The sequence below is a fragment of the Maylandia zebra genome, linkage group LG7 (genome assembly GCF_041146795.1).
Source record: "Maylandia zebra isolate NMK-2024a linkage group LG7, Mzebra_GT3a, whole genome shotgun sequence".
Classification (NCBI taxonomy): Eukaryota; Metazoa; Chordata; class Actinopteri; order Cichliformes; family Cichlidae; genus Maylandia; species Maylandia zebra.
Window position 1 is genome coordinate 42,599,160 of NC_135173.1, and position 26,127 is coordinate 42,625,286.

The following is a 26,127-nucleotide window of genomic DNA, read 5'->3' on the forward strand; positions in this document are numbered from 1 at the left end:
TTGCGTTCAAGTGCAAGTGGGAATCTGATCAGACACGATCTCGATCTGGTGGTAGAAATATCTCTGTATAACTTCGGATGATTCAGTACACGCATTTTCTTTTTAAATTAATGTCCTGGCTATCACGGCAATGAAGTTAGTTAAGATAATATCACAGGTGCATGTGGGAAATCTGTGATTTAAGATTTAAGACATCATGATGATTGAGGTTAGGTTAGGAATTTTCCATCATTTATAAAAGGCTTTATCTGTCACACGTATTTAACCTATACATTTAACATGATACCCTGACACGTTTTCATTTCTCCTGTTTGACTGGAGCATTTGAAACTAGAAGAATTTGAGCACCAGTGAAGGCAGCTTTTCCTTTTCAAGAAACTTGTGAAATTAGGTCCCAATATTTTTGTAAAGTCATAAAAAAAATCATATTGTTTCGTCCTTATGACAATACAGAAAGCGAAATATTATACTGTAGACCTTTTCAGCTTAACTAATGAAAACCTGACCAACATCTGTCCATAGAAAAGCTTTTAAGTTAAAATGTCAACTTACTTTTGCTTAGGTGGACCTCATTTTGGCTAAAATAAGAGAAACTAAATTGATTTCAAATGACTTTCAATAACAAACAATTAAAATGTATTTGAAGTGAATTATCAGCCTCTCACTGTCTGCATAATTATAGCTGTGATGAAAAAAGAAAACAAATATGTTCAAACTGTAAACGTGTCAAGGGGAGTCGGTATTTTTATCTGTAAGTTTCCGAGAAGGCCCTGAAGGCAGCACGTCAAACACATACCCTCCCCTCCCCTGCCTGAAGCTCCGCTATCTTTAGCACTGTAAGGATTACGGTGCGCAGTGTGTGTGTGACTGCACTTCGGTGCGACGTGCTCGGCTTATCGCTGTGGGCTCATTGCGCTGAAGCTCTCCTGCATCAGAGAACAAAAACCTTAAAAAAGAAGAAGAAGAAGAAGTGATGGGGGAATGACAACAAACCCCGTCCCCGTCTGTGGTTCAACGTCCCCGAAAAGACCCAAGGATGCTGCTGTTCTCCAGCCCGAGGTGCGGGCGCAGGCGCCGGGCCTCGCTGCTGCTGCCGCTGCTCTCCGCGGTCCTCCTCTGTGTCATCCCCGTCAGCGCTAGACTGCCAGGTAAATCCCCAACGGGACACCTTAACATCCGTGGCCTGAGCTTGTTTTCAGCTGTAGCGCGACTGTCTGTCGCTCCAATTAACGCTACTAGGACGTGTCACCAAAGAGCTTTTGTTATTAACGCGGGGAAGAGATGTGCAACTATACAAGTGTGATTTGTTCACACTTTAATTGTTGGTTATGGTGTTCGTTTGGTTGTGTATGTGTCTTGCTGCTGAGGGCAGGTTAAGCAAGTGCGTGTGAATCTGAATGAGTGACAAGAGCACAATGGAAAGACAAAGGCCAAAAATTCAAATTTCCTTCCTTGTCAGGTTACTCAGGCTGTTCTGTGCTGACAATTGCACCTTTGTTAATGTCACAATAACCCTATAAAATGTAAGACAAATGAAGTGATGTGTAAACCAAGTGGGCAATTTTTAAGTATGTGGGAACTACCAGGCTGCAGGTTTATATGTGAGTGTGTGTGTCTAATGTTTTACCACACAGAGATGGTTGCTGTTAATATGTGCAGGGGCGATAATCTGCTTCTCAGCCATTAATGCAGAAAACCCGTGGGAGAACCAACAGCTGGATTCATGTAATCTTTATCTTTTATTAAAGGCATGCACCCATCAACACACACACATGCACACACACACTATACTCAACATTGACTGCCTCTATTGACCCAAACCAGTATGAATTTGTTGATGTTAATGTATATTTTTTAGATTTCTATAAGAATGAATGTGTAAAAAGAAGAAGCCTGTTTTCAATTTAAAGTGGTTGTTCAAGGCGTGTGCTCTGATGTGCTTTGTGACAAATGAAATGTGCGTAGTGTTTACATTTGAAGTATTGCATGTGCAGTGTGAATGGACTTTGACTGATGTACGACGGCTTGGAGAAATGAAAGCTTTAAACGAAATGCAGTACAAATTCTTGGTTTTCAGTCACAGCAGAAAGGGATGCTGTGATACATCGGTACTAACAGTAATCGTGATATTCATGGAATTTCTGGAATTACTGTCAATAATCCAGTGCCAATGGCTATTTGATTGACATCCCAAGAAAGATGGAATTGCACCTTAATGATGACTGCCACAAAAAAGGACCAATAACAGTAGCCAGGTTGTTTCTGCCACTCTGTGGCTACTTCTGAGTAATTTCTAGCAAAAGACTAATATTGTTACAAGTCAAGACAGGATTTTGGGTATAAGAAAATGCAGCTGAGTACAATAGTAAGCTTTAGAACACTGTGTTGATTCATCTACGTGTAAATCATAGTTTACTTAACAGATTTGTAGCAGCCAGTGGTTCATTTGTGTTGCCCCGTGTCCTGTTAGGTCTCATTTCTTTGAAAAGTTTACTTTTTTAATGCCACTGAATTAATGGAATACACATTGCAATATACTGATTCACAACCCTGTATCATTATACGTGTCAACAGATTCTTGCCGATAACATGCCCCATAGTAATGTGAATATATCCAATTCTTTATATTCCTGGAATAGATGTAAATTATGTAAATAAGCAGTAAACCCTTGCAGACTTCACTGACATCCCCTGGGCTCCAAATGGTGTGAATTTGCTCTGTCTTATGCTTTCTTGGTAGCCAAGGCCATTTGAGAAACTGCTGCTTGAATGTCAAAAATTTAAAGAAGTGGTCGCTGAATATGTTGAGACCAGTTCTTTACTTTCTTTAGGATGGAATATTTTTTTAAATTCTCAGGTTTCTATTGAGCTATAAGATTAGGTTTGGTTGCTCTTTCAGTGATAGTTTATACGCTTACTAGCTTCCCTTGAAAGACATGTGTTTGACATCAGAAAGCTAAAACTGTGAAGCAAAATGATCTTTCTTGTGCATGAAGAGAAGACTTATGGAAAGCGGACTTAACATTTTGATGACGGGAAAGGCCAAAGCCGTCGCTGTTGTTGCGGAGAAATGCCCTTAAAAGACTGTAGACGTAGAGACTGGGAATGGGCCAATGTAATCAGGTGGTTTATTCAGGAGGCACTGACACATCATCATCGTGCTTAAGTAAGCCATAGAGCTTTCACTGAACACTGGGGTTTTTTGGGATGGAAGTAATCCAAAACCTCAATTTAACCAACTGATAACATAAAGTATGTCTATCCTGGTGGCCAAGATACAGAATAAATTTAGCACGCAGAGGTTGTTGTGTAATTCAGGCTCAGGGGTGTGTACTATATTAGCAACGCCAGGAGAGTCACCTTTTTTCACTCGGAAAAAAAAAAAGCTTTGTTTGTCTAATTTTAGCATTTCATATTAGAAGCATCATCTCCACTTCTCAATATTCAGAATGAGTCTGGTCATTATTGTGCTGCCACACTTAAATGCCAAGTTTGTCATTCATTAAACCCACATAGAGTTGGAGTGATTAGTATTCAGAAAGCCTCTGCCTCCGGCTGTTTCTGCCACTAGGATTAGGATCTATATCTTCGCTGTCACACGCGCTCTCCTTTAAACACGCACAGCAACAATACTCATCTGTTGTCTTTTGATTTAAAAAAACAAAACAAAACACAGGACATTAAACAACTCTCACTGGGTTAATATACACTGTCTGGTATCACTGTATATTCTTACGAGGTAAAGCTTACATACAGTATGTTCACATGTGGATACGGTTAAAGACCTGCTATGTGTGTAAAGACATTTGTGTTTTCCTTTGGGTTTAAAAACAAAACTGCTCTTTTAGAAATGACATAACTGAAGCGGTCTATCACCTGTACAGTCAGTGACACTGCTGAGCAGACTTCAGGAAACATGAGCTCAAAAAATCTGTCTGGAATGAGGAACAAGACAAGTGGATTAACTAGGGCTTGCAAGGGGATTTCTGTTCAAAACAGTAAGGAAATAGTAGTTATTTTAGGCTACTCAGCATCTGCTGAGCAAAATGACCAAATTCATACACCGATTTGCACAGATACTGTGATTTATTTATTTATTTATTTTAATTGGAGTCTTTATGAACTCTGTTTCTAAGACAAAATGCAGATCAGAGATAAGAAAGTGCTCGTTCTGGTTTCATATGAACCTGTTATGTGGTTTGTGCAGTCATTGGTGGGATTAGATGTCACTCGGTAGAGAAAGGGAAAATTATTGAAATTACACAGTGGCCAGGAAACACTTACCAATAATATTGATCTATCTCACTGAGGTCTTTGTCTGGAAAAATAAGTGACCAGCCAAGGTTTTGCTGCAGTGGCTTCGTTAAAGCTCCCACTCCCCCTCGTATTTGAGAGCATTCTGTGGACTAGCAGACCTCTCTGGGAAATTAAAGGGCCAAAATTAACTTACAGAGCATCTAGAGCTATCTTTTCAAGAAATGAAGGACTCTGTGTGCTTGTTTCTTTCTTTTTCTCAACATCCATTCATTCACTCTTGTTAGTGGAAAATGATTCTATGTTTCTTTACCTTCTTTTAAATGTACAAAGATGCCTTTTCTCTGCCCTTTGTCTATGGTTAGATTAGTTTAGAATTATCCTCTTAGACTTTCCCAGCGAGGACATATTGTTTTAGATTGTTTTATCTCTCACAGCTTTCTCCCAGCTCTCTGCTGACGAGACTAGCGCCACATATGGAGTTGTTTATTTTATCTGTTTATTATTTTCTTATCCTGTTCTCATTGTCTTTTCTATAAAAAGTGCCAAGCCTCTGTTCACGACGTGAGTTGTTCTTTGCAGCTCACCCGTGCGCACGTTAAAGCATAAAAAGTAACCTTGTCTCATTGTGTCTTTATTTCTCCTGGGTTTTTTACAGAGTTTTCCCCCAACAACTCTGCTCCAGTTCACTCCAGTGCAGTCCAGTTTGGTCCTAACATATAAGCTAAAAGCCTTTTACTACAGTCAGATGAACTTTTGAACAACCAAGACACAGCTGCACGGAGCCCCAGATGTTACGTTGACAATTTTTACTCGAAAGCATCGTCTTAATATGTGGGAGCTGCAGTGACCTCAGTGCTTTCCCCCTAACCAGATGATCATTTTCAGTGATATCTCGGTGTGACATCCCCCAAGTCGGCTGTGTATTTTGCTGACTCATTTCACTCGCGCTGTAAGCCACAATTAGCTAATTTCAAACACACACACACGTTTGATCAAACCCGAGTCAGCAGAATTTTACCTTCAATTAGTTTCTCTGCACTTCTTTCTTTTGATTACTGCTGTGTAGTAAAAGGTGAAAATTCAGAGCACCAAATTTTCTCTGTCAGCAGGTTTGCATTTGCGTGTAGCCACATCCTTAACAAGAATGTCTGCATCGGTTTAGCCTGATTTTTAAATACAACTACTAGCAATACCTCATGCATGGGTTTCACTGCACTCTTTCCGTTGTGCATATAGTTAGAAGGAATGCCTGCCTCTATTGATCGATATTATTTACACTAGTCAATCTAATATATAATATTTTATAAGACTCACTAAATGAATATCGTAGGATGGATATTTGAAATATTGTACTGCAACAACTGATCGTGCCAGGAGCAAACAAACAAGATGACCATGAAAAATAAAATGGGGGGAAAAATGACAAAATAAAGGAGCTTTCATTTGCTGCCTGCACACCGCCATTGTTTTAATCACTTTAACCTCTGTTCTGTTCGCTGCGGGATGTGCTGCTTTGCTTCACTCTAATGATAATGACATAGTAATTGTCTCCCGTGTAATGGGTTAGACTCATCATTGTCTAAAATGACAGAAGTTACTGGAACAGAAATATAAATGGCAGACTGTGATAAGCCAGACGAGGTATGGGCCTGATTGGCAGTAGTATAAAACAAAACCTTGTTCGACCTCATTTTTCCATCATGTAAAAAAAATAAATAAAAAAATGTAATTTGCCTTAAGCTACCAGTGTATTTCCTGCCTCTGTCTTTTGAGCACGACTGCCTGTGTTTCTGCATGTCTGTTTGAGCTTTTGCTCGCATGACTAGCAGGTGTAAATCATGCCCCATTTTCCACCCTAATTTTAGGTGAGTCATCGTACCAGATCACCGAGGGAAACTAACACCTACGCTACTGAAAATGATAATGTAGACAGTTTTCACAACCTCAGCCATTTATAGCCACGTACAGCTCTATATTTTGGCTTCAGGGTTTTTGGCATGGTTTTCTGAGAAATGAGGCAAGTGGGTTGGGGATTACAGAACAGTTAATATGTCCACTTTTTCTGTCTCTGCGATAAATAAAGCTGACTCTGAAACCTATACGTTGCTGCCACTTGACAAACTGCCTCTATGTCCAATCAGAAGTGGTTTTAAATAATAGAATAGAATAGAATAGCTTTTATTGTCACTGTTACAAGAACAATGAAAGGCTGTTTGGCATTTCTCCATGTGTGTGAAGTACACAATAGCATAAGTATTTACACAATCACAGACAAATTTACATTTACAGTTATACATACACCTGCAAACATACGGATACACCCATACAAACATACATATATGTGTGTGTATATATACATGTATGCATGCGTACATACATACACACACATATTTCCACATACACGCTTACATATATATATATATACATACATGCCATCTGAGGAGCAGGTGCAGTGTGATCAGTGATATTGCACATTGAGTAGGGGGGTGCTGTTGCAACTATACTAAATAAGGTTATAATAAATACAGTTTAAAGAGGTAGGGATGTTGGTTGCTTTGAAGTATAAATAGAAATCTGGTTTATATATGAGGTGTAATGTCCATGAGTGTTGGCAGTACAGTTATCCTCCAATCAGGGTGGAGGTAGGGCATGTTTGACGGCCTGTGGGTAAAAACTTCTGTTGAGTCTGTTTTTCTTCGACCTTATAATCATTTAACTGCAGAAAAGGGAAATTATCCCAGCTGTATAAAATGTCCTAATGTGTTTGGGGTTTTTTTCTAGCTAATTTCTTTATATTTTGCGAAGAAAATGGAAAGTAGGTGTTTGGATTTGTTGAGATGTGCATGCATAAATGGAAATGCAGTAGATAAGGCAAAGACCAAATTTGCAGAATTCTAACAAGCTAGAAAGTCAATATTTGATATGCCCAACTTTATCATCCAAAGTTCTTCCTTGGATGTTGGCTGGCTTTTGTTCTGTTCTCTCTTAGCATGATTTTCCCATTTCACTTCCTTCAGAATGAGGTTTTGACAGCCATCCTTGTTCTGAGGCTCTTTATAATGACTTGACCAGCATATTGGCTCGTGTTACATTATTCTGCTGTAATCCACTTCCATGGTAGCGTACATTAGCAGGTCTTTTTCCAGCAGATGCCAGGGAAAACAAACCACTACAAACATGTTGTTGGCATTTGTTAGAGCATAGTGGATAAACAGAATTCCAAAAAGCCGCATATGCAAGCATAAAAACACTCAAATCGAGTCAAATTTACTATCCATGGGGACTATATCAAGTGAGGAGCTGTGCACAGACCTCTTTAATGTTTTCACTTGATTTGGACTGTTGGGCTGCTTCCTGTCTGCTATCAAAGGGTCAGGAAATGAACACAATGGGAGTGTATGGTCCTCCTGGCATACCCATTTCCTGCTTCCTCTAACTCGCTTACATTCACACACATGGCTGTGTGGTTTATTTTACTGTATTTGTAGAACAGCTTAAATGTGTACACAGTAATGTGACAAAAGTTAGAGAAAAAAAAATCAAAGATTTTTTGTGTGCATGTGTCTTAGTGTTGGTCTGGGAGTGTAGGTGTGTACCAGGCTGTGTGAGAATGCCTCTGCTTGCCTCTCATTTCTTGCTGGCAAAGCTGCTGCTTAGCACACAGCCTGGCAACAGCAGCAGCAGATGGTTAGTAAAGTCATTTTTCACTTGTTCCAAGGACTTCTGAGTCCCTGAGTTGCATAATGTTTTTTTTTTTTCACACCTCCTCTGTCTTAGCTGAGACTAAACGTCCTTATCTAGTGCAGAAAATCTGCTTTTTCAAATGTGTATCTATATTATTAATGTGTATCCATTCTCCATCTCTTGTTCTGTCTTGTTTTATATTCCTCTTCCTTTGTCATCTTAACTGAGCTTCCTAATTAGCATCAACACTGTGTGGACGCAAGGCCACCTCTTTGCCTGTTTGACGTTCACTTCGATGACTCCTTTTGTCACAGCCGCAAACAGATTTGAGCAGCTTGGTCATACGATTGTCATGTTGTTGAGCATCTTTGTTTGTTCATTTATGGTGGCCTTGACAGCTCAGAACATACGCGAGGAAAACCGATGCCTGTAGACTGAACAGAAGCAAATTGGGACACATCTCTGCTGATTTAATAACATATGTTCAGCATTAGGCAAATACGGTACACTTCAACTAATGCCCACTGCATGTATTTACTTAGCTATTTCTCATAATGCAGTGGATTAAGCACTCAGGGCCATGTTGTTCAGGTGTGTTTAGAAAAGTATCATCATATGTATTTGCGGTTTGGCTTTCTGGAGAACCAAAGGCCTACTACTGCAGATTAATTATTGTATAAACCTTTTTATGCTAGAAAATGGTAATGCATGCAGTTTCTGTTTGACTGCTGCACCTCTCACCATCATTTTCGCTCCGTTGTCAGCCTCACACATTCATGAGCACGGAGAGTGGGTTTGTGTATGTATGGCTGCTTGTGCGTGAGGTGAATAATTTTCCTCGCTCATGTGACTGCAGTAGGTTTCAGCACATTAACTTCCCACATGATGAATAACAGATGAAGTGCTGAAATTCTAGCAGTCTTATTATAATCAGGATGCTAAAAATAAAGAAAAAAAATCCCGATCCCTAACTTTGACAGGAATGAAATTGTTCTTATCTTTTGTTGACATTTGTAAAATTTATATGACAAACAAATGAAGAATTGTCTTGTGTAATTTTGTTTGAACATTACAGGGATGTGAGCTTTTTTTAATGGTTACAGTGTTTCATATGCTAAGGCCAGTATAAGTAATTTCTGTTACTCAATGTTTCTGTTACAAATGTTTAGTTTACACTATGGGTTTTTTGTACCCATGGCTCTGTATGATGTCATGAGAGCACATATCCTTATATGGTCAACTCTGGTCCACACAAGCCCCTGCTAACTGGCGTTTGGACTAAAAGTGGAAGAAATCTGACATAAAGAGAAAAAGGACAAGGAGCTAAAATGACTTGTCAAGGAGCCAGTGTAAGATAAATAAGGATAATTTTGAAAGTAAATCATGCAAAGCTACTCTACTAGAGTCCAAGAAACAAATTTGAAGCTTAAAACTTGACTCCTTAAAAAACCCCAGAGACTCTGGAGTGACTCAGTAGAAATCGTAACCTCTTTCACTTCATCATCAGTATTTACTGCACGATGGAGGCAAAAATTACATTTTTCTTTAAGTCTAAAGGTATAAAATCATCATCATCATCATTTCTTAAGTTGCCTGATAATGATTTGTGCCACATGGTGATGACTGTGGTTTGCTTTTATTTATTTTATTGCCGCAAGCAGCTATAACATTTCTGAGCATATGGCAGAATTTTAGAGCACTGCTGTCCTGTGCTGTTACATTGAGAACCACAGCATTAGGCTTCATCCACTGGCAACCAAAGCACCTCGGGACCAAAGTAGTGGACTGATTAACTCACATTCACAGATGAGAACAGCTTATTTGATCTGTGACATGAGTGCATTCATCAACACCTAATCTGGGCCTAAATGGCTTGTGATCAAAGAGGTGTTAAATAAATAAACAATTGGTGGAGGGAAAAAAGAAAACTGACTGATGATTGTTGGGAGAGAGAATGAGAGAGGACAGATAAGCTTGAAAGGCTGTTTAGAAGAGGAATGCATTCTTAAACCGAAACTGGCTCTGTGCTTGTCTTTGGGAGTAAGAATAGGAGCTACCAGTGTTGTTTTCACATGGAGAAAAAAAAAGAAAGTCGATCTAAATTTTGGCGAATTCTGAATTAAGTGCATTTGCATGGTCTTACAGCAAACACATACCCAGCAATGAGCTGTACTCAGTCAGTTAAGTAAGTTTTTGCAGTTGCATAAAAGGACAAGGACAGAGTAAGCTCTTTCTAGTGATGCTTTTTTCCCTGTAAGGTTATAGATTGAAGGAAGTGGAAAGAAGCAACAGAGAGAACTTCTAATCTTGTAATTAGAAATGAGGGGAATTTGGTGCATGAGCATGCTACACTCACAGTGCTGTGGAATAACTAAGCAGGTGGTGAAAGATGGAGGTGACAGCGCTGCTGCTTTTCAGTGCAAACTGGAGAGAACAGAGTGTGACTTTGAATCGAGGATGCTCAGGGAGATTTCTACCTGCGTGCTACTCTAAAGCAAATCATAATTAAATATTTGCTTTTCCCGCTAATAGATGATTAATAAACCATTTTCTTTTTGTCAGCCACCAATGGTTCACAAAAATAAGCCCATGGTTTCCATTATCTCCAGATATTGTCTGTCAAACAGTGTTCTCAGATTACACATTCGCCCTTCACTCGCAGGCCAGGCCAGTCAGTGACATAAGAACAACAACAACAACAATCTTTATTTATAGAGAAGATGTGGATGTGTGCCCATCTGCCGATTGCAAAGTCGTGGCAGTGTGTAACCTTGTCAAATGTGTTATGTGTATGTGCTGCTGTTGAGAGTGTCAGATTTTCATTGAGTAAAGACTTTCACTGTAAGTCTGTTTTTAAAAAAAAAAAAAAAAAAAAAAGGTTTATTATTCAAAGAATGAATCATCTAATTCACCTACAATCTTTTAAATCACTTCATAAATTTTGCCTTGAAAATGTGATGAATTTAACAAAGATGGACCAAAAAAACGTTTGGGTTATAGCCACATGACGAGAAGAAATGAATTGAACAGATCAGCAGTACCAGTTTGGAAATGAGCGGCAAACAAAAAATTGCAAGTTTGTGATCTCGCTTTTACGCCAATGGTTTTCTGAGTGTTTTTATGGTGGTAAACAAGTTTAACTTTATATGTCATATTTAACTTCTTAAATATTTGATGTTTTGTGATGTTTTTGGTAATCAAATTTTATTTTCAGATACAAATTTGGGTTACAGCTGTTAAGAAAACAAGATAATCAAGATGAAATTTTCTTTAAGTGCACTCTTTTCCTTTCTTCCGTACATTATGAGTACAGCATATCCCTTCCTCTACAGCAGGGATTTCAAACTGATTTTACGTAATGGGCCGCATGTAGCTCACTTTGATCTTAAGTGGGCCACTCAAACTCCCTATTTTGTCAGCGCACTTTCAACAGTATGTGCCAGTTTTTCCACATGATGAAGAAATGCTCCTGCAGTAAATGAAAGGCCCCTGAGCCTAATGTTTGACACCCCTGCTCTACAATGCTGCACCTTCACCCTTTTCCTAGGAGCCTAAACTCAGTCCCTGCTGTGGCAGCCTCACTAGCTTGAGCCAAGTTTTTACAGTAGTCGTATATTACACTGTATACTTGACCAGCCCTGACCTGTTATTCTTTGGAAATACTGGAGTCTCCTCGTGTTCATTAAGCCGGCACCACTGCCCGCTGTGCTGTTCACCTTTAGCTGTGCAGCACTGCTGGGCTCATTATCCACTCTGATAACATACCAGAGCTCCACTTGCCCTCTGCCACCAACACACCTGCTGTGGTTCTGTGACCCACTCCCTCTTTTGTGTGTCTGTCATGCTGTTTGTGTATATATCCAGATGCAGCTCTGTGAAACCGGCAGTAATCAGGTCAAGTGATTAACCAGATATCGACGGCCAAACAGGTGGGGCTCACCGCGTTATAAAATCCAGATAGCTATAAAAAGTGTGGCTCTCTTACTGACAATATTAAACCTAAGAGGTTACATTGAACTCTTAAAACAATTTTCCAAATCTCTGTGAAGCTGTGATGTAACTCTGACATCAACAGACACTGTGTTCCACAGCAGGTCTTTTATTTCTAAACAGAGACACTAATAAAAGGACTGACAGTAATGGTGAAGCATTTCTTATTCGTTCAACGTGAAGAGCGCTATTTCACCGCCACGTTAAAAGCATCGTTTCTGCATCACATCAGTGTGACTGCGGTGCTGATGAGACTTATTTTCACTCCTCTCATGCAGCCCACGGGTGTCGCTCAGTCTGTGCTAAACAGGGGCGCGACTCCTGCAAGCGTGGTTCTTCAGATTGTGGTCCCTGCCGATCTCCTCTGCAGGAGAGTGAGGAAGGACGCTGCGTGCGTTATGGTATGTGGGGGGGAAAAAAGATAAGCGTGCTCTCACACGGCTCTGCACTTACTATGCTCACAAACTCCTCAGTTCCTGTGAGGACATTACAGCTCAAACTAGCACTTGATTTTAAAGACTTAACTAAGACAGAAGTAATGTGGTGTTGTTAGATATTATCCACCACACGATAATCTCACGAGTCTTTTTCTTCTACTGAACAACTGTAATTTTGTTTGGTTATCTTCAAACATTTCCAACCTTTTTTTTTTAAGCACTAGGAAGTAAAACTGTTGAAATAAACTGTGTGAGCGTCTTTAATTCATTAAGCCTGTCAGCATGTTTTTCAACTGTGGGGAAAAACTGGAGCACCAGGATAAAACCAGTGCACGGGATGGAAATGATCAGCTAGTTTAAAAACGTATATAATTTTTACTGACAAAATCATTAATCATTGACGTGAAAGGGCAGCTAATAATTAGGAACATTTGAATTCTGTGACTGTTTGCCATGCACGTCACTCTCCAGTCTTTGGATTCGCAGAGTTAAAACTGAGATAAAAAAATATATATATCAGCTTGACAAGAATAAACTGAGAATTTTGGACTAGTTCTTTGTGCATATTGTAATAACACTCTGAAGTTTGGTTACCTGTGTGAGGTTCAAATGGCTTCTCTCTGATAATAAACAGGCAAACATGCTAATGTCTTATCCTAATGGTGTGATTCTTTGCCAGGGCATCTTATTGTGGTCCTCGCTCACCCCCCTCTTCTTCCTCCAATGCCTCTGGCAACTATGGCGTAGGCTGATTCTCTCTGTATTGTAATCCGTCCCTGCCCCTGCTACATCTAACACGCACACACACGTGCAGTGCCCCCGCACTGGCGGCCTTAATCACTCAGATGACATGCCTTTCTCTCTCTCTGTCTCTGTTAACCTTCATCTCCATCACTGAATCCAATATCTCTCAGTGAAAGAGCCAAGCTGCAGAAATAAATGCTATTTTTCAGATTTTCATGACGTGGCATTACACTGCTGACACGCACTCCACGTTTCACAACAGACGTTGGACAGAGAAAAGGCAGCATCTTGTGTTCAGGAGCGTGAACGTTTGCGTGTTTGAACCGTGTGTGTGTTTATGTCAGCTGGTGGGCCACATGTGGCTTTTTAAGGATTAATAATTTATATAGATTTGCAGCAGGAGAGGATCCAGTGCGAACTTGGCTCAAATTATTCTCAGCAGCATCAGAGAGCGAGGTAAACAAGAGGGGGAGATAAGTGTCAGCGGATAAAAGGTCACATCATGCAGAAGGAGAGAGGATTATTAACTGTCCGCTGGGATGATAAGATGCAATCGGTTAGTATAGTAGACTACAGCTCGGCTTTTAATACCATCCGGCCATACAAACTCCGTCCCAAACTCCACCAACTGGGACTTAACTCCTCTCTGTGCAACTGGATTGTGGACTTCCTCACTAACTGCGGACAGAGTGTCAGAGTGGGTAAGAACACCTCTTCCACCCTTGTGGTCAACACCGGTGCCCCTCAGGGGTGTGTTCTGAGCCCTCTGCTATACACTCTCTTCACCCATGACTGTATTTCCTCCTGCGCGTCCAATCTCATTGTTAAGTTTGCAGATGACACTACAGTGCTCGGACTTATATCCAACAATGATGAGACAAACTATAGGACAGAGGTGCAACAACTAGAGTCATGGTGCCACGACAATAACTTGGTCTTAAACACCAAAAAGACCAAGGAGATCATTGTAGATTTCCGGAGGAAGGGTCATAACAACCATCTGCCTCTCTTCATTGGCAGTGAGGCGGTGGAGAGGGTGAGCAGTTTTAAATTCTTGGGGGTAACTGTGACCGAGGACCTGTCCTGGGGCAACCATATCACCTCAGTTGTACGGAAGGCCCAACAGCGCCTCTACTACCTGAGGAGACTGCGGAGCGCACACATTCCCAGATCTCTGATGTTGAACTTCTACAACTGTGCCATCAGCAGCGTTCTGACGTATGGATTTCTAGTGTGGTTCCCCAGCTGCACCAAGGCCGATCAGCAAGCACTCCAGCGGGTGGTGAAAGAAGCTGGCAGAATTATTGGAACAAGTCTGCCAGAGATCAGTAATATCTTCCCCACTCGCTGTCTGAGGAGGGTGCACAGTATCCTGCGGGACCAACATCACCCTGCGCGCCACCTTTTCCATCTGCTGCCCTCAGGGAGAAGGTACAGGTCTATACAGGCCAGAACATCCAGACTGGCCAACAGCCTGTATCCACAGGCTGTGAGGCTCCTGAACTCTCTGCCCCCCTCTCACGGACAATAACCATATCCAACTTCTTAATAGCAATGAACTGGTCTGCATTGGTGCATCATATCTTTATTCTCTTCCCCCTCCTGCCCCCCCCCCCCCCCCCCCCCCCCCTCTTTCTTAAATAGATAACTATCATATCTGATATCATATCTCACAGTACAATAATATTGAATGGGTTGCATTGTTGTATTTTGTCATGTTTCTCAGGTCTTTGTCTGAATTTCTGAATTGTACACTTGGGTTTTAAGGGGTATTTATTATTTTCTTCTTTTTTTTTGGGTTGTATGGAAGCCCCAAACGCAATTTCATTGTTCTTGACAATGACAATAAATAAATAAATACTAAATACTAAATACTAATGTTGGGTGGCATTTCTGCTTTTGTGTCTCTGTGATGTTTACGTATGTGGTGCTGTGAATCTAGTACATCATAGGTCTCTAAGCTTCCTAAAGTGGTTACATAAACCACTTTAGGAATACACTGCAGAATACACTGATCCACATGAGTCTCTCTCTCATTTTCACATTCAAATGCACATGCCCTCAAACACACACAAAAGGAACTGTAACAGATTCATTCATACAGTCTGTAGGTTTTTGGTGTATTTTCTTTGCACGGGGCTGTGGCTACCTCTGCTATATTACGTCCTGCATATTGCACTTCTGAGGTCATTCCTATTGTTCCAACTAAAGGAGTGATTACCTACATTTTAGATCAAAATTCTGTTGTGTGACTGTTCGCCTCTATGGTGACAGTCGACTGTCGAGTTTCTACTGTTCAAAGTTATTTGTAAGCAAGCACTGGAAGTGGAGCAAGCGAGGCAAGCAGCACTTTTTTATTGTTTATTGTTGGGCCAGCCTGTGTTTGACATAGAGGTGTGCACTGCCATTTGTCAACACACAGTATGACTGAAAGCTGTGTCACCTGATTGCATGCTTGCTGTGAAACCGTATATGCTAAAGGCACAGCAATCGCTTTCTTCAGGAGTTTTTTTTTTTTTTTTTTTTGCCTTTTATATCTACATGGAGCTATGTGAGACTGCCCCCCCCCCCCCCCCCCCCCCCCCGGTTAGGTACACATGCTCATACTGACTTGTATAATGCAACATAAAACCAAGCCATCAATAACAAAAAGGCCATGACATGCTGACAGTTGAAAATATCCTGCAGCCATATACTTTTGTAAGATGAGGCGAGAAAAATTGTAACCCGAATTTCCATTATTTCAGTTTGTTTACAAATGAGCTCGTTTTTTGTTGTTGTTGTTGTTGTTGTTTTTCTTTTCTGTGACTCGATGAAATGTTAACAAGGCACACTGTATTAAAAATAAGAAAAAATATGATCACCATCTGAAATTCAGTTTAATTCCGTTTTGTTTATGTATAAAGCGCCAAATTAAAGCAACAGCTCACCTTAAGGTGCTTTAAATTCTAAGGTAAGACCCTACAATAATACAGAGAAATCCCTTTGAGCATGCATTTTGCTATAAGGAGAAGGAAAAGGTTCCTTTTAACAGGAAGAAACCTCTGGCAGACCCAGGCTCAGGGAGGGACAGCAATCAGCCGCGACTGGCTTGAGGTGAGGGGAGGAAGACGGGACAAAAGAGACATTGTGGAGGAGAGCATAGATTCATAAGAGCTAATGATTAAATGCAGCGTGGTGTGTAAAAACATAGTGAGCTAGTTTGATGCTCTTTTTTTGTCAATGTTATTCGTATACAGATTTATCATAGTTAATCAATCCCGCCATTTATACCACTCCTGCTGTTCTACTTTTGTAAAACTTAAAGTAAAATAACTCCCATGTAACATGTTTTACAGCCTGTAAATCATCAATGATGTGTATGATGCTCAACACTAAGTGGTCAAAAAGTACTGGGTCACCTTGGCGTTACTTCTACTCTGATTCCTGAATGCTTCCACTTTGCATTAATCCGACTTACAGCGGATTGTGGAATACCTAGGAAGGTATTCCACAAAATTGACTTCTTGCAGTAGAAGTAGCATACTAATACAGTACCACACTTGAATCACTGAGCTCTGTTGAATGACCCATTCTTTTGCAGATGTTTGTAAAGGCAGACTGCATGGCTAGGTGGGACTGTGGCCCAGTACTTTGTACATGTAGTGAATGTACCAGAGAAAGAAGCATGACTCATTTTATCAGTTTACGTGATTAATTTTTATCAGTTTTACCATCAGAACATTTGCCCTCAGCAAATATTACAGCTGTTGTTTTTTGTTATTTTTGTTGTTTTTTTTGACATTTGAAAATCAGGAAACAGAAGTTGATAGAAATCAAATAAATTTGGCTCTGTTGTCTATTATATACCTGAAATTAAATTTTCATTTTTACAGCTACTGTTGCTATGCTGGGTTTGCTGCTTTGTGTAGTTATTTTACATAACAGTATCAGTATGAATATTTGCAGATTTTAATAACTGACTGACCTCTAAAAATCGCCTTTCTAAGACTTGATCAGAGAAAAGATCAGCGCATTCTGCGTGATTTATTGCCAGCTTCTTCGACTTTTATTTTCTCTTTATATTAGTAGGCGTCGTCATTTTGTGTAAGTATGCATGGAAAAACAGGTGCGGCTCTTTATTTGTGATAGAAATTCTGCTGGTTAGGTTTCGCACTGACCTAAAAGCGTGCACTCAGCTGCGACTAACTTTTATAGCAGGTGGATAATGGCTCGGTGCTACAATTATAAAGTACACAGGAACCAACTTGAGAGATGAAGTGGCAGAATGGCATTTTAACTACGCACCAGTCCCTCCACTCACCACCTTATAAAGTAAATACAAGATTCTGATTAAACTGTGACCTTTTTTTGGTTTCTTTCCTCTGGCTTAATTGTCTTCTTGACCTTTTTTCCAAACCCACTGAAAAGAGCATGTACTGATCTCAGAGCCATGACCAGCACTGTTTAGTCACAGATCTTTAGAAAATCTGAGAATATTTTCAACTGTTAGTTTTACTCCTGGCTCAGAATTAAACATTTGGGAGTGAATGTAAGTGTGAGCCACCTCCAGATAGTAAAGGCAGTAAGTGTGTCTATTATGATTGATGATTATGAAGACCAGTTTAAAAAAAAAAAAAAAAAAAAAGGTCAGGTTAAAAATAATATTACAATGCTGGCAGGTTTCTCCTTGTTTTTTGGCTTAAATTTCTTGAGGTCGCGCCAAAAAAAAAAAAAAAAAAAGTACTGTGCTGCAAAAACCCTGAATTGACGCTTAGTCTCCATCTTGTCTACCGCCATTAATTCAGCTACACACTAGGTGGCAGCAGGACACACCGATTATACATTAACAGGCCAGAGCTCAGTTACTTCTTGTCCTGCTGCTTCTAAGCATGCTGACATAAAACTAGGTTTAATCGCTTTATAGCTTGTAATTTATAAAGGAGCAGTGATATAGTCAATATAAATATTTACTTTTTTGAGAGCTTCTTCCTCGTTTTGTTTTGTTCCGTTTTTGGTCTGAAAACATGTAATTGTGTCATAGTATTTTTGACATTTCTGTAGAATTAATCAAGAACCTGCAAACGAGGCGACTAATCCGATAAGTCAGTCATTTACGGAAAGGAGGAAGTAAGTGTGCATGTCTGTGTGTACATGTGTGATTTTCTTGGGTGGGAGGAAGAAATGTGAATGGTTTTTAAGTGGGAAAAGAAAAGAGCACATGTGTGTGTGACCCATATTGCCCGTTGAGATGTTTAATGTTTGTTTGTTGTACCCAACTACCCCCTGGGTGTTCGCAAGAGGTTATGGGTCATTATCAGGCCGGTGGCGAAACTCTCTTTCAGAAGGAGAGGTGTCCATACTTGGTGAGTGACAATCCACCCACATTTTACAGTCACCACTTTTGTTGGGTGAATGATCAACCTTAGCCTCGGTGGGATGCTGAGGGATTTTTCTAAATATAATACTTTTATTTATTTATTTACTTTTTTTTTTTTACATATCAGCTGCAGATTTTTTAGTAACACCACACATTTGTGACACCACCAGCCAGGCTCTACTTACTCTTGTGTGTTTCACTAGAATTTAAACCCACATCTCCACACGCTCCTGCCGACCACAGAGGCACAGTTGGTGCTCTTATCCACCTGCAGGGTACAGATGGTACGTCCTGCCTCCACAGACACCTGCTATGGAGTGCACTAAATAGCCAATGGTGTATGTGTGTGTTTGTGTGTGTGTGGTAGTGTTTTTGTGGTGGTGTGTGTGATTGGAGGGGCGAGGGGGGGGTGACACAGTAACAAAGCACTCAGTGAAAGTGCTGGCATGTCATATCACACGCATTAGCTTGGCCAGATGGCCAGCCTTCTGGAGGGAAAGTGACACTGTAATCATTAATGTAGTGCTGGCGTAATAACGCATTCGTTTAGTTGGATTGAGTGGTGCTCTCCGTGCCTTTTTTTTTTCTCCTTGGGAGTTTTTAAAATGCACGCTGTGCTAAATATTTGTTCAGGATGTTGATTGTGTGAGGGGTTGACTGAGAAAAGTAACCTGTGCTGAAAAATAGAATGGGTATTCTTCAAGGATCAGACAGGATGAATGGATAAAAAAGGCTCTTCATTGTCATCATTGACACAACCTTTAAAAATCAGAATCTCTCAAACGCTTTGAGTGATTCATTAATTTTCTCTTAAAATACTATTAAGTATTAAATCTTTCACAGTAAAGATTTTAGGAAAGAGTATTCTACTTAATGTGTCTTTTTATTTGTATTTCATTATATTTCTGTTCTGATCCTGAGAAATATGTATTGATTGTAGTCATTTATCTCTATAATGTTGTAGTTTTATGTAATTGAATACTGTAAAACATTTTTGTGTATTTAAACACTCAACTAGGAAAAAAGTTGTAAATTGAAATTGGCTGTAATTTAAAGAGCATCATCTCTATCAAATAAATTTTATTTATAACAAGAATCTCATGGGAATAATGCTGAATGGTGATATAATGTATTATCGTTCATGTAGTTAGATTTAATTCTTTTGATTCTTTATTTTACTCGAGGCTTCTTGTCTCACTAGGATTATATGCAAACAGCAATAATATCAAATTATAGCATTTGATATATAGCAGATAAGTGTTACAGGGGGAAACAACTCTTTGATTATCACCATTAGCAGTGAGCTGTGGGGTCTATTGTGAAGGCAGCAACTGGATCCCAGTGAAGCCAGGGTTTGGCTGTTTGCTCCTGCCCCCCTGCGGTGCTTCCTCCTGTGGCCACACACACGCTCTCGGCCCCGGTCGCCCTGGAGCCTTTGGCTGTCCTGCAAGAATGTGACTCATTGTCTGGCCTAAAGGGCTGTTAACAACAGTTTAGCATTGTGTCCTTTTTAATCAGTCCCCCAGAGAAAAGAAGGCACGAGCATGCTCACTGTTTGTCACTTGAGAGTCAAAACACATGCAAATCTATGCATACATTCCTCAACCATATGCAAACGCTCCGTGCTTGTCCCTCCCCTGGTTACAACAATAGTCACCTGTCACCTTCAGTCACTAAACTGGATTAACTTTAAAGTTGTGTTTCTGAGACCTTTCGGAAAAGAGATGACAAAAACAAAGAGAGAAGAAATCCAAATAGTCAGTCGGTTGGAGGAGAGGAAGCCTTGATGCAAGTAACGTTCTGCAAAACTTGAAAACGCAATGATGTGCAAGTCTCATACACCCAGATTTTATTCACAATAGAACATAGAAGACGTGTAAAATGTACATTAACACGTCTCTACAATAAGATGGGAAAGGACCACTGTCTAGCAAACTCTCTGACACAACAGTGTGTAAACATCTGGGAACTGAGAAGACCAGCTGGACAAAGAGAGTAATGTTGTCCTAATTGTGTCGTATGAGCTTCTAGCTGCTGTTTTTCATTTCATTATATAGTATATAGTTGAACTGTCACATTGCTTCACACTGCCAGACTGCAACTGCTCTTTATGTACACTCTTTGTTGCTCATATATTGTGTTGCTAACATTGTTGTGCTTGAGAGACACCATTGATCAGAACCAAATCCTTGTATGTGTTTGCGCATATACTTGGCCAATAAATTATTCAGCCCCAGACTCAACAAAGTATTGACTCAAGGGGCTGAATAATTACGCACACCCCACTCTTCAGTTATTTATTTGTAAAAAATGTTTGGAATCATGTATGATTTTCGTTCCACTTCTCACATGTACACCACTTTGTGTTGGTCTTTCACGTGGAATTCCAATAAAATTGATTCATGTTTGTGGCTGTAATGTGACAAAATGTGGGAAAATTCATGGGGGCCGAATACTTTTGCAAGCCACTGTAAAATTAGTCTGTGGTTACTATCCAATTTGTATGCTATATGAATGAGTTCATTGTTAAAGGCTTTGGCTTTCACTGCGATTGTTACTGCTTTTTATAATCGGTGGTTTAATTCATTAATTCTCTCAGTAAAACGTCTGAATCTTTTCTCATCTTTAGATAAGATTAAAGCCTATGACCTGGATGAAGAAATTGACTTCCTTCACTCCATCATTGAGAGACAGGAAGTGTTGGAGATGAAGCAACAAACAACAAGAAAGCAATCCAAACATCCAGGTAAGAAAAATGCAGCAGAATCGTATAGAAGTGGTAATCACACATTATTCTCCATTTGAGACAGAGGCTTGAGTATTATTGTTTTTTTGTTTTTTTTTTAAAGCTCATAGAGTGTTTTGTGTCCCATTGAAGTGTTTCTTTTATTATGTTATGCTACATGTTACATTTCAGCTGTCTGATTATTGCATACCAGTCATCTGTGAAGCACTTTGACTGATCAGATAATGCTTTTCCTTCCTTTTACTTGTAACCTGTGATTGTGACTCTGTTGCTGTTTTTGCTTCCTACTCTCTCTTTCCAGTCGCCATTATTTCCGGAACAGATAGAAAAAACAGCAAGACGGATGCCTCCAAACACAAAAAGAAGATACAGGGAATAATGTTAAGTGAAAGCCTGAATATCTCCACTGCAGCTCCATCTTCTAATGCAGCAACACCACAACCCTGGACCGCTGATGTGGAGGGCCGCGCTGGGCCTATACCTGTGCCAGCACCCATGGCAGACACCATAATTATTAGTGAGTATAAATTCATGTACTCAGTACACAACAGTGCCAAGGGGCCTGATGTTTGCAGCGAGAGGCTTCAAGAGGCTTCTCTGTGTACCCACAAAGGGAAAAAACCACTTTTTCTCTGTTAGCAGGAAATTCAGGTTTCTGGTGCAACATTAGGGTGTAACCAGATAAAAAATTGGGCCTTGTCTTATTTCTTATCAAGCCGTTTTGTTGCCTCCTAGCTCTAAGTTTGCCTTAGAAGATCTTATCACTGTCGTCAATGTTGCGCATCATTTTGATGTCCAATTATACTGAGCGAATTAGCTAACAGGTAATTAAATTAGCCATCATAAATGCCTAGCACAGTGGTTATCAGTTTCTCACTCACTTACTTGTTATTTGCCCCTAACAGGCTCTGTTCCCCTCTGTTTACCTCTTTCTTTGTATCAATTTGCAGTTATCATCTCTGTGTGTGTGGTGGTGGGAACGGTGGCAGTGATCCTGGCTACTGTCTGCTACATCAAGTAAGTGTGAATACCGAAAATCTGAAGTAATGCAAGAGAAAGCTGCTGAATAAAGTTTACCAGAATATGAAATTCTCATTTGAAATGAAGTGAGTGCAACACAAAGCCAAATCTAGTGTGTTTGCAACAATACAGCAGTTAGTTAATTTATATTTTTTTTAAAAAGTCATTTATTTTACATTTTGAAGTCAAAAAGAACTAATAGTTTACACAGTTACATGCAGTATAATCTATGAAATGTTTAGTTCTGTTTGGTTTTATGCATTTAATAACTTAAAGTTATAAAGACACATGCTGTGCAAGAACATTCAGAAACTCTTTGACGTGGCCGTGAGATCAGAACCTGCTTAAATCTGCTGTCACCATAACCTACCATAAGCTCTGAGGTTGTGTTTAAGATTGTTTTTAAGTGGAAAACCCCCTCAAGTATTAAAAGAAGCTGATGATGCCCACAGGTTTCAAAAAGAATCACATCTTGCCGAGAAGGTAGACTACCCTGCTTTTGGAGGGGCGGGTGTATCTGCCAGTGGTACTTCGGTAAGCGCCCATCTCTAGCTTTGCCTAACGGGTATTATTAGTTCTGTTTCTCACTTCTTCTTCTGCTTTAACCACAAGGTTTGTGAGCTGAGGCTTCTGTCTTCAAATGTGTGATCCACACTTCCTGCTTTTGTTTGCTCCACAGATGGGAGATAAGACTCTGGCCCAAAGTGCTCAAATGTTTCACTATCAACATCAAAAACAGCAGATGCTCTCAATGGGAAAGTAAATTATTTGCTATTTTGTCTTTCTCTCTTTTTGCAACACCTTTGTGCCTTTTTATAGACTTTAAACCACATCCTTTCCCTGTGCCCTTTGACCCCATCACCTCCACATTAACTCAAGTGTCGATTCGTTTTTTTAGTCACAAGCCAGAACAGAAAGTCAGTGAAACTGAGGGCACATCAGATGAGGAAGAGGTGGGAGGTGACTTCACAGTATACGAGTGTCCCGGACTTGCACCAGTGAGTAAACGCACGCATAAAGTCGCGCATACACATATTTACAGCACTGATCATTCCTAATGTTTTATGACTGGCTGCTCATTTTCTGCGCTCTCTCAACAGACTGGAGAGATGGAGGTGAAGAACCCTCTGTTTGATGATTCAGCTGTACCTTATCAGGGGAATGCAAAATGAATGCTGAGCACTTTACAGTGTGCGCACACACACACACACACACACACACACACACAGGCATACAAGCCATTTTTCTGGAAGATGCCTCGCAATTTCACACTGCATGCATCGAAATGAAGGATTCTGGTAGAAGATGATGTGATAAAACTGACTTTTTCCTGTTCACCCTTTACTCTATCTCCCCCAGCACGGCTTTTAATACTACAAATGTGTGGTGGTTTCCTTGTTAATTTATTTCTGTGTCTGTTTCGAAGCCACTTTGTCTTTTAATGTAAGTTTGCATACCCCGCTAGGTGTTTGTCCTACCTAAATGTCAAACTCTAAGTTAAGATTTCTTCCTCAACCTTTGTTATTTTCCTAAAATTCTGCAGCTGTTTCCAAAGAATATGATACTATAGCTAAAAAGTGTACCATGCAGATACAAATAAATAAGCTGAAAACGTTCTAACAGTCGACAGCCTGAACAGATACCCAGGAAAAACTCCCTAACAAAACACAAGGTTTAAAATTAAAAATATTAGTGTTGTTGAGTTTGTTTGTTTTTTTTTTTGTTTTTGTTTTTGTTTTTTATCCACATAAGCTGCACATGAAGATTTTTAAGACTATAGATATATTGAATAGAAATGAAAATGAAGTACTCAGTGATGTATTTTGCATGGTTTGATTGTATAGTGTTTGAAACATGGCAATGCTGCAATGAATTTTCTGCCTCCTGTATGTATGTATGCATCCTATTGCTGCAGGACAAATGTACAGTAAAAGTGACTTCCAAGCACTTGAATGAAATTTTGGAGACAGGCTGTTGTGATAGACGTGTAGGTGGTAATAATCTCTGTCTTGTATCGTCTTTCTTGCCTCTTAGCAGTCCCAAGTTAACCTCATGCTGCAAATTGTACATACAAAGAGTGATAGTGTTCACTTTTTATAGATATTTGTACATGCAGACTAACTACTGGAATTAAAACTTTTTACCACATGCAACATGGACGTTGTTTAGCCTTTTATTTCTGTGGATAACATTTGGTAATGTGCAGAAATTTGTGCCACCCCTCAGTAATTTGCTTCCATAGACCTGGACTTTATTGCATTCTTTCTGAAGACATTTCTGACCATTTTCAGAGGAATGATGAATAATTGAAGCATCAGTCTACACATAACAGAGAACTTAGGAAAACAAAACATTTTAAATAGTCTATTTAGAGACTTTATTATTAGACCCCTGCCCCTAAAACACTTTTTTTTTACCATTTCTTTACTTAAATTTCCAGAAAATGATCAACAGCAATGCAGTGTGACAGGCATAAAATAGCATTTTAGCCCCAATTAGGTGATTCCGAAAGAGTTTTTAGCACGTACTTGGCACATATGTGCATGGTGTGCAGTGTTTCCTTAAATAATTTGAAGAAATTGGACAAATGAAGGAATAGATGACATTCTCAATTAGTTTTGACAGTTTTCATTGAAAGAAAATGGCAGATGTAATGGGAGACTGCAAGCTGGGGAAAGCTTCGGTGAGGACTGCCAGCAGTTCCTGGGCCAGGAAGAGGCCCAGGTACTAATGAGGGCTGTGAGAACTTGTGTCAGGTCTAAAAAAAAGCTATGTACAGCAGATGAACAGAATTTAAAAATCCTTAAAGAGGAAAAAATCCTGACACAGGATCTGAGAGGTGCCTCTCCTGATGATATCAGGAGACGGTGAGTGTCTACATCCATCTGTGAAACGTGGAGACTCTATCATGGTTTGGGTCTGCGGGGCTGATCAGACTTAGAATTACATGGTGCATGGATCAATCTAGAAAGCATCTGATTAGGAATACTCTCATTTTTCAGCGCAACAGTGATCCCAAACACACCACTTGAGTTGTGAATGTCCTTCAGGAAGCCTGGAGAACTATTCCTGAAGTCTCTTTAAAGAAATTATAAGAACATTTCCCTAAAAGAGTTCAGGCTGTGTTGAACAATGAAGGTGTTCATACCAAATGTGTGTCCGAGGTGGTAATCTGCAGCACGGGGGCACCACAGGGCACGGTTCTCCCACCTTTCCTGTTCAGCCTTTACACTTCAGACTTCTGTTATAATTCGGACGACTGCCATCTAAAGAAGTTCTCAGATGATACAGCCATCATTGGATGCATATCAGACGGGAATGATCAGGAATACAGGGGGGTCATCAGTGACTTTGTTGGCTGGTGTGAGACCAACGTACTCCTATTCAACGCCGGCAAGACAAAGGAGATGATCATAGACTTCAGGTACTTCTGTATAAGAAGGGCCAGAGTCGACTCCACCTGCTGAGGAGACTGAGGTCCTTCGGAGTCTGCAGGACTCTGTTAAGGACATTCTATGACACTGTGGTAGCATCTGCCCTTTTCTATGCAGTGGCCTGCTGGGGGAGTGGATGCACAGACAGGGACAAGAGCAGGATTGACAAACTGGTGCGGAGGTCTAGCTCCGTGCTGGGATGTCCCCTGGAGTCTGTGGAGGTGGTTGGCGAGAGGAGGATGTTAGTAAAGCTGACATCCATCATGAACAACCCACATCACCCACTGCATGAGTATGTGAGTGGGCTGAGAAGTTCCTTTAGTCAGAGACTGAAACACCCTCACTGCAGGAAGGAGCGCTTTCGCAGATCATTCATCCCAACAGCAGTTAGACTCTAACTCCTCAATCACGATGTCATAAGTCACTGGACACTGTGAACATCCATGGTCACCACTT

At 40.2% G+C, this 26,127-nt stretch overlaps 1 protein-coding gene across 1 annotated transcript; it reads left to right on the forward strand.

Annotated features, from left to right (window-relative positions):
* The first annotated feature begins 833 nt into the window (after positions 1–833).
* Positions 834–24,390, forward strand: npdc1a (neural proliferation, differentiation and control, 1a). Its single transcript, XM_004538272.5, has 8 exons — positions 834–1,148; positions 21,101–21,217; positions 21,519–21,734; positions 22,168–22,234; positions 22,690–22,771; positions 22,917–22,996; positions 23,136–23,235; positions 23,338–24,390. Exons 1-8 carry the CDS (start codon positions 1,037–1,039, stop codon positions 23,407–23,409), a joined length of 846 nt encoding a protein of 281 aa, XP_004538329.2. The 5' UTR covers positions 834–1,036; the 3' UTR covers positions 23,410–24,390.
* Positions 24,391–26,127: the final 1,737 nt, after the last annotated feature.

Coding starts and splice junctions, on each gene's coding strand:
- npdc1a (XM_004538272.5), top strand. CDS start 1,037: ATGCTGCTGTTCTCCAGCCCGAGGTGCGGGCGCAGGCGCCGGGCCTCG. Junction 22,772..22,916: donor TATCTGCCAGTGGTACTTCG/GTAAGCGCCCAT, acceptor TTTGCTCCACAG/ATGGGAGATAAGACTCTGGC. Junction 22,997..23,135: donor CAGATGCTCTCAATGGGAAA/GTAAATTATTTG, acceptor TCGTTTTTTTAG/TCACAAGCCAGAACAGAAAG.